We start from the raw sequence: 9,566 nt of genomic DNA on the forward strand, positions 1-9,566 counted from the left end.
AGTAAATTTTGGATACCAAACTTATATTTGTATCAGAGTATTTCTACATTGTGGTATTGGTACTTTTACTTAAGTACAACGTTTAAAACTTTAAGTGCCCGGACCGCTGGCACCTAAAGTTGCCTGACAGTACATCGCGGGTTCGAGTCCCGTTCCCGACGATCTTTACTGCATGTCTCTCCCCATCTCTCTCTCCCCGTTTCCTGTTTATCTCCACTTAAAAAAAGAAAATCAATAAAGGCAGGAAAGCTAAAAAATAAAGTGAATACTTCTTCCACCACTGTATAATGATATTAATCAAGTGTGTCTGTGTGTGTTTGCCCCATCAGTTACCTGGACGACCTGAAGAGGATAGCCAAGGCAGACTACATCCCCACACAGCAGGATGTGCTGCGGACCCGAGTCAAAACCACCGGCATTGTGGAAACACATTTCACCTTCAAGGACCTACACTTCAAGTGAGCTTACGCTGCCTTCCACTCGTGTCTACTGTGTGATCACAACAACCCAGTGTCAGCTTGTGTTACCTCACATGCAAACAAGGATATCGGCCATGTCTGGCAGAAACCTTGACCGAAACAGTTGCTTTTCAGGAAATGGAAAAAAGATAACTTATGTTCCAATGGATCCAATGCAGCCATTATTTAGACACAAGCTCTTGTACTTTTGTACTTTTCATTGGCTCAATATTTATAAAACCGCTATTAGCTACTGTATTTTCACTACTTGTGCTTGTGCTTAGCCCATTCAGACCGGGGAAGAATCTGTGTCATTTTTAGATTTCTTTGGCTATTCAAAAATAGCAGATATACAAGCTAAGAGCGCGGCACCAAGTGCCGTGCTATGAGCTTGTAGATCTGCTATTTTGGGGGGGGGGAAATAGTGAAAATGTGTCAAATCTTTGAATATATATTTTTCCAAGCAAACATTTTTAACTCAAATCTTTGCTTCTGGGGGGGTCCCTGGAACAAAGCATTTTGAGACCGGGGTCCACGGCCAAATACATATCATTTTGGGGGACCACTGATATAGAAACATACGTTTTATTTAAAAACTGTTAGGATTTAGAAGACATTTGTAAAATCACCCAGAAGCAAAGATTTGAGTTAAAAATGTTCGCTTAAAATATATATATATATATATTAAAAGATTTTCAAGATTTTTCAAAAATAGCAGATCTACAAGGTCGTAGCGCGGCACTCTCGCTATGAGCTTGTAGATCTGCTATTTTTTTTTAATCTAAAAAGTGAAATTGAAATATGGAGATAAAAGGTTTCTGCCCAACAGTGACGATATGTTGTGACGATATGTCATTGACGTGATCAGCATATTAGAATCGTACCAAAGCATGGTGCGTTCCTTCATGATCATGTGTATGATGTTTCGTGGCACCAATTTCTAGCTGAATTTCAGAGGATTCAGCTTGTCTTCCTCGAGATATTGTAAATACCCATGTTTTGTCGGTGTGTCTTATCTCTTTGAGTACTAATAATGGTATTTTGTGCACCAAGTTTATGTCATCTGAAGATAATACATGCACAATATCTGTTTGTGTGTATCTTAGTGCGTGAGGTCACTCAGAGTTATGGGGGACCGTGGCTTAATCAAAAAGAGGGGCCTTAAAATTAAAAGGTTAAAGAAATCGACACATTGTGAGCTTGTAGATCTGCTATTTTCTGCACGTTTTCAGCAGAATACGGATGCCGGGTTTAAGTGGTTAAGTTAAATTTAAGCATTGGAGTTGACTGCTGTGGAGGTAAACATAGCCACTGTCTACTGGTGTGTCTTGCATGTCACTGCAGTAATGAACTGGCAACGGTTGGCAGTCGATTAAATGCAAGACCTGTAAGCCCAAATGAACCCAGTCCTGCGTATAGTTGAAAATGCACAAAGACTCTGTGATTTTAGAGTCCTAGAAAAAGCTGTATTTTGTTCGTAATAGGACTGCAACTGTCAATGATTTCCGATTAGTCTAATAATTAACCACTTATTCTCTGTATTGTATACTTCCATCGTACAAAATACAAAAAATGTAATCGATTGGTTAGATTAACCCATTAAGACCGGGAACGCATCTGTGTCATTTTAAGATTTACAAGCTCTACAAGCTCATAGCGCGGCACTGAGTGCCGGGCTATGAGCTTGTAGATCTGCTATTGTTTTTAAATCGTGAAAATGTGTGTGAATCTTTGAATATATATTATTTTTGAAAGCGAAATTTTTGGTACTCAAATCTTTGCTTCTGGGGGGTCCCTGGAACTAAACCTTTTGAGATGGGCTCTGTGGACAAAGACATATCATTTTGTGGGGTCCTTGACATGAAAAAAGTTTGAGAACCACTGATATTATAGCTACACACGTTTTTTCAAAGAAACTGTTAGGATTTAGAAGACATTTGTAGAATCCCCCAGAAGCAAAGATTTGAGTTTAAAATGTTCGCTTAAAAAATATATATATATTCAAAGATTTGCACACATTTTCCACGATTTTCCCCAAAACGGCACAGAGTGCACTATGAGCTTGTAGATCTGCTGTTTTTGAATAGCCAAAGAAATCTATAAAATGACACAGATGCGTCCCCAGTCTTAATGGGTTCTTAACTGTTCCACTCCTAGTTGGTAGCACATAGTGTGTGCTCCATGCTGTCAGAGGGCCACATGAATAAGTCAGACACCATCCCAGTCAACAATGAGTCTCCGCTCCACGCCGCAGTCTGGCTACAGGCGGCCCGTTACCACGGCAACTGCACTGTACCTAAATGCCAACAAATGCAAGGAAAATGACTAAGTCTGTGCATAGAGGACCGTGCCCTGGAGTGACAGAGATGTAGCAGTACAGTACAGTACAGTAGGATGGAAGGAGCGAGAGATGGTTGTCAAGGAGACTCTCAATCTGCCTCTCAGCCCTCACCATAAAGAGTAGATGTTCTCTATCCCATTAAGGCCTGAGGCCAATTCTACAAATGTCTTCTATATCATAACAGTTTTTAGTTTGAGTTGCTATAATCAGTGGTTCTCAAACTTTTTCATGCCAAGGACCCCCAAAATGATATGGATTTGGCCGCGGACCCCCATCTCAAAATATTTTGTTCCAGGGACCCCCAGAATCAAAGATTTTAGTTACAAATGTTAGGTTTAAAAATATATATATATTCAAAGATTTGCACACATTTTTACGATTTTTCAAAAATAGCAGATCTACAAGTGCCGCGCTACGAGCTTGTAGATCTGCTATTTTTTAGTAGCCAAAGAAATCTAAAATGACACGGATGCGTTCCCGGTCTTAATGGGTTAATATGGAGCAGTGGTTCTCAAACTTTTTAATTTCAAGGACCCCCATAACTCTGAGAGTGTACAGTCGACCCGTAAGAGTGTACAGTAATACATGCCATTTATATAGCACTTTTCTAAAATTAAAAGGTAAAAAGGGGAATTAGGAAGGGAATGCGAGTCTGAAGAGATGGGTTTTGAGAGTTGTTTTAAACGTGGCGAGGGTGGGGTCAGCTTTGATGTGAGCTGGGAGTGAGTTCCATAGGGAGGGGGCTACGACTGAGAAGGCCCTGCTGTCACCCCAGGTTCGTCGCTTTGTTTTGGGGACCACCGGCAGGTTGGCCTCACCAGACCCGAGGGAGTGGGAGGGGGCGTGGCGGTGAAGGTGGTCAGAGAGGTAGCGGGGAGCCTGGTTGTTGAGGGTCTTGTTAGGTGGTGAGCAGTATTTTGAAATCTATTCTGTGTTTGGCTGGTGGACTTGTAAGGGACTCTTAAGTTACAGACCTGTAAGGGTCCATTTGTATACTCTTAAAGCAGTAGTTCACCCAAAATAATTTTTATGTCAATTACACCCCATGAAGTTTGAATTCAAGTTGATTTTTTTTGTTTTGTCGCATTCCTAAGCCAATAATTTGATGACCAGCTGACCCATAGGGGCGGCCATAGCTGAGTGGTTAGTGAGCCCGCCTAGGGAACCAGCTGGTCCTGGTTGCCCCAGGTTCGATTCCAGGCTATCCCAGCATATGTGCCGATGATATGAAATTTGTCCCTGAGCAAGACTCTTAACCCCAATTGCTCACAGGTTCTCATTGGAAACAAGACCGCAAGGACTTTCATGAACGACCTGTTAAAAGGAATTATCCTTATCCTTATCCTTAGCTGAGTCTACCCAAATGCAGGTCAATTGAGTCTCCTACCGGAGTGTCCATCGGGCATCAAATTATTGACTTAGGAATGCGACAAAAACTATGAATAATATAAATAAATTATCCCCATAAATTCAAGGCTTCATGGGGTGTGTAATTGATAGAAAATAAGTATTCTTTTGGCTGAACTACTTATTTAAGTTACAGACCTGTAAGGGTCCATTTGCAATCTCTTAAGTTACAGACCTGTAAGGGTCCATTTGGACACCCTCAAAGAACCCTGAAGGTCCCTGAAGGACCCCACTTTGAGAGCCACTTTAATAGAGTATAGATGGCGAGTTCTTCTTTGTGATAACAGCATGTCTGTGTGTGTGCAGGATGTTTGATGTGGGAGGCCAGCGCTCAGAGAGGAAGAAGTGGATCCACTGCTTCGAGGGAGTGACGGCCATCATCTTCTGTGTGGCTATGAGTGCTTATGACCTGGCCCTGGCAGAGGATGAGGAGATGGTGAGTCCACCACTACACTGCATTTATTCAACTGCATAACTCAGAGGCAAAGAAATCAGGGTTAAGAACTGAGGCCGATTCAACAAAATGCCTTCTATATCAGTAGTTCTCACACTTTCAAGATGTTTTGAAAATGTTCAAAAATAGCAGATGTACAAGCTCGCAGTGAGCTTGTATATATGATACGTAGCCTGCGAGGTTAGTTCAGGCAGTATACACTCGAGAGGTCACACGCATGCTCATTACTATGTTACTATATTACTATACAGTGTCATGTTAGACCCATTACGTCATACGCTGACGTGGCAATCAGATGACCAATTGGGCGGGTTATTTAAGCTCACCTAAATCTGCGTTCCTTCCACTTTGTGTGTTCTGGTTGTTGTCATGCGGCTGTTTGCTCCCACCACCGCCACCAGTGGGCTCTGCTATTAGTTCTGTTCCCCATGGGGGGTTGTTATTGTATATCTGTCTCCCTGCTCTTAATGTTTAATGATGGTTGTCTAATTGTGCTGAGCAGGGAGAAATATTTATCAGAGCCTGAACGCCAAGATAAAATATTATATCCACACTTGTATTCTCATTCTATTATATTGGTTCAATCTATTCGTGAGTTATCTGTCTGAACTGCTATTTTTTAATAACGCAAAAATCTAAAGTGACACAGATGCTTTCCCGGTTTTAATGGGTTAAAATGAAAGAACTAGAATTGAAAGGAAAAAAAAGCATTTTAGTTAACTGAAATAAAAATAAATATGAGGCTTTACAAAAAACAATAACTGAAACTGTATTGTGTATTTACGAAATTAACTAAACGTAACTAAAATCATAGAGAAAAGGTTTTTGTCTTTGTCAATATGTCATATGCCTAATATCTTGGTTCGGATATCAAATCTATCTTCCAATATTTTAGCTGGGCCTGTTTTCTAAGATCTATTTTTGGGCTTTTTATGCCTTTAATGATGGTGAAGTGAAGTCAGACAGGAAACAATGGCCTAATAGTTAGGCGCATACCACATACAGTATAGACTCTAATGTAGCCTGACAGCGAGTCGCAGGTTCGATTCCCGAGCCCGGCGGCCTTTGCTGTGTGTTACTGTTTCTCTCTCCTTGTTTCCTGTCACTCTCCACTATACTATCGAAATAAAGGCAGAAAAGCCCCCAAAATATCTTAAATTAAATCTTAAATTAACTGAAATTGAAAACGCAAATGCAAAACAAAATAAACTGCTACTACAATAACCTTGCCTTGTTTAAAAAGTATTCCTTTTCTATAATGTTTTCATCTTTCTGTGTCTTGTGCCCGTCCCTCCGCAGAACCGGATGCACGAGAGCATGAAGCTGTTTGACTCCATCTGTAACAACAAGTGGTTCACAGAGACCTCCATCATCCTCTTCCTCAACAAGAAGGACCTGTTTGAGATTAAGATCGCCAGCAGCCCCCTGACCATCTGCTTCCCCGAGTACACTGGTGAATCAATTAATAACCTATCCCTATTTTGGGCATGTCATTGGCAAAAATATATATTTCTTTAAATCTGAAAAAGTGAAAATAGCCAATCTTCAAGCTCACAATGCGGCCATCGCGACACGTGGTGAGCTTGTAGGTCTGCTATTTTCACTATCTTTGCACGACACGCGCAGAGAAGTGGCTGATCGGGTAGTTGATATATAAACATTTAAAGAATATGCTTCTCAATTATTCAATGAATGCAAAAGGTAATTGGTAGAATACTCAATTATACCATTGATATAATTGATAGTTAACAGCCTTACTACCGTCACGGACCACCAACACATTTTGTACAAAGTCATTTTTTATTATACCATCTGTTGTGTGTTCTATTATTAACAGTACGCAGTGAAGTCCTCAGTGATATTTTACCATAAGCATTTGTAACTGCATAAGTGTACAAATGTAACCACGCGAGGCGTTGTGAGATCGGCTATTTTCGCCAAGGAGTTTTGGTGTGTAGAGGGAAAAAGGAGCGGATCAAGTACACGTTTTCTAAGTATTGAGGGTTTAACCCATTCAATCCAGGAACGCATCTCTGTCAAAAATAGTAGATATACAAGCTCACATATATATGAGCTTGTAAATATTTTTTAAGCTTTTTAAGTATGATATTGTTTTGCTTCTGGGGGTCCCTGGAACTAAATATTTTACAAATGTTCGCTTAAAAATATATATATTCCAAGATTTGCACAAATGTTCACAATTTTTCAAAAAATAGCAGATCTACAAGCTCATGAGCTTGTAGATCTGCTATTTTTTTTTAATAGCCAAAGAAATCTTAATGACACGAATGATGCTTTCCCGGTCTTAAAGGGTTAACATGAATCCAACACAACGGTATGCACAATCTCAGTGCTGTCGAACAAGTCTACGAAGCTACCTATGAAATCTATGAGAAAGTTTAACCTGCAACACAATTTCATACAATATGTAGTGGGGGAGGGAGGGGGGGGGGGGGGTTCCTGCTTCATCTCTCTCACTCAGCTGAGGGGTCTTTGGCCTGAAAGACGTTGGAAGACCCCTGAAATAAGACTAATCTCTCTCTCTCGTCTCTCTGCCCCCGGCAGGCCCTAATAAGTACGAGGAGGCCCAGGCCTACATCCAGACCAAGTTCGAGGACCTGAACAAGAAGAAGGACACCAAGGAGATCTACACCCACTTCACCTGCGCCACCGACACCAAGAACGTGCAGTTCGTCTTCGACGCCGTCACCGACGTCATCATCAAGAACAACCTGAAGGACTGTGGACTCTTCTAGACCGGAGCGTGAGGAAGAGTCAAGGTGAGCTCTACCGCACCAGGCCTAGCAGCGTCCCTATTCTGGGGGCCAAAATGGCATACTGCAGTGGTTCTCAAACGGTTTGATGTCAAGGACCCCCAAATTGATATGTATTTGGCCATGGACCCCCCCCCCATCTGAAAATATCTTGTGCCAGGGAGATCCCCAGAAGAGATGTGTTCAAAATCTTCCAAACATTTTCAAGATTTTTCTAAAATAGCAGTACAAGCATCTGCAATTTTTTGAATAACCAACGTATAAATCAAGGAAACCCTCAATCTGCCTCTCAGCCCTCACCATAAAGAGTAGATGTTCTTTATCCCATTAAGGCCTGAGGCCAATTCTACAAATGTCTTCTATATCATAACAGTTTTTAGTTTGAGTTGCTATAATCAGTGGTTCTCAAACTTTTTCATGCCAAGGACCCCCAAAATGATATGGATTTGGCCACGGACCCCCATCTCAAAATATTTTGTTGATACGGATAAAGTGGTTGAAATGATTGTGATGCTGTATTAACACATTTTGCTGGGGACCCCCTGGCTGGAACCCCCCCCCCCCCCCCCCCCCCCAGGACCCCACTTTGAGAACCACTGGCATACTGTAACTACAAGGCCACAACATTTTCTTCACCCATTAAGACCTGAGGCCGATTCTAGAAAAAACTGTTTTCTGTAACACTTATGTTGCTATAATATCAGTGGTTCTCAAACTTTGTCATGTCAAGGACCCCCAAAATTATATGCATTTGGCCGCGGACCCCCATCTCAAAATATTTAATTCCAGGGACCCCCCAGAAGCAAAGATTTGAGTTACAAATGTTTGCTTGAAAAAATACACATTCAAAGATTTGCCAAGATTTTCATGATTTTTCAACAATAGCAGATCTACGAGCTCATAGCGCGGCACTCGGTGCCGCGCTATGAGCTTGTATATCTGCTATTTTTGTATAGCGAAAGTATAAAATAATGGTTAAAGTGGTTCAAATCTAAAATGACACAGATGCTGTCCCGGTCTTAATGGGTTGAGAGATTTGGTGTCGATGGAAAAAAAGGAGGCGGACCTAGTATAGAGCCCTGAGGAACCGATGTATGAACTGATGTGTTTGTGTTTTTTATTGTTTCCAGATTACTTGAACAGTTCTGGTGACCAGACAGAAGGGGGAACACACACACATCATGAACGACTGCACTGGCCAACCACCATTTCTGCTTTGATCGGCTTTTTATAAAGACACCCAAGAGACTGAGAGAACTCCCACGAGCCTTGCAGAATTTCAATGATCGCTGATCCTGTTTGCTCGTATTGTTAACTTGTTTAACTTTGGGGCCATGACCACAAATCAACATTTATTATTGTATTTTTGTTTTGTTTGTTTGTATGTCTGTCTTTTCGTTCTGTTTTCTTTGTTTATTTTCAATTACTAGAGGAGGTAAAGGAAAACTTTTTTATATAAATGCATTCGTTTTAATTTAGAGATTCTGCTGTGCAAATTATTTAACCTTTTAATCGCATCCAGTAAAAGCTTATTTTTTAAGAAAAGAAGCACAGGCATGGATATAGAATATGATTGAAAAAAGGAAAGTGCTTTTTTATAATGTTTACATAAGTTCCTCATTCATAGCCAAACCGCATATTGTCCTGCATGACTCAAGATGGCAAATATTTAGCTGTGTAATCTGCACAAAATTATCTTAACATTCCAACAAAATTTAATATAAAAAAAACAAACAAAAAAAATCTAAAAAGTTGAAAAGAAAAAAAAGTTGCTTCACAACCAGGGGGAAAGTATGAAAATTCTAACTGATATTTAAAGTATGTATGTACCTAACATTCTATAGCATTTTATAGTGTCAATTTATATGTCTGTCGCAGTATGTTTGTGCCTTCACTTCAGTTTACAAACAATTCCTAGATATGCTTTTATCAGTACTGTTTGACCTACTGTGCGCCTACTTTTCTCTTCCGTTTTCTTCATACCACCTAAGGTTACATAGTGATTATTAATGAGACAAAAATCTAATTGAGAAAAAGATTAGTGTTTTTGGTAAATATTAAAATGCTTTAAAGTCCTATATGATTTAATTTAAATAAAAGTAGAGATCACCTGACTCCTGAATATTCATTTT

At 40.3% G+C, this 9,566-nt stretch overlaps 1 protein-coding gene across 1 annotated transcript in view; it reads left to right on the forward strand.

Annotated features, from left to right (window-relative positions):
* The window catches only part of LOC308082566 (guanine nucleotide-binding protein G(i) subunit alpha-2), a 106,385-nt gene extending 96,837 nt beyond the window's left edge, over positions 1-9,548 (forward strand). Inside the window, exons 5-9 of the mRNA XM_080424387.1 lie at positions 330-458; positions 4,513-4,642; positions 5,960-6,113; positions 7,226-7,440; positions 8,565-9,548. Coding sequence (XP_080280513.1) covers positions 330-458; positions 4,513-4,642; positions 5,960-6,113; positions 7,226-7,416 — 604 coding nt within the window. The 3' untranslated portion in view covers positions 7,417-7,440; positions 8,565-9,548. The remainder of the gene's footprint in view (positions 1-329; positions 459-4,512; positions 4,643-5,959; positions 6,114-7,225; positions 7,441-8,564) is intronic.
* Positions 9,549-9,566: the final 18 nt, after the last annotated feature.

Source organism: Gymnoscopelus braueri, assembly GCF_963280865.1.
Source record: "Gymnoscopelus braueri genome assembly, chromosome: 3".
Taxonomy (NCBI): Eukaryota; Metazoa; Chordata; class Actinopteri; order Myctophiformes; family Myctophidae; genus Gymnoscopelus; species Gymnoscopelus braueri.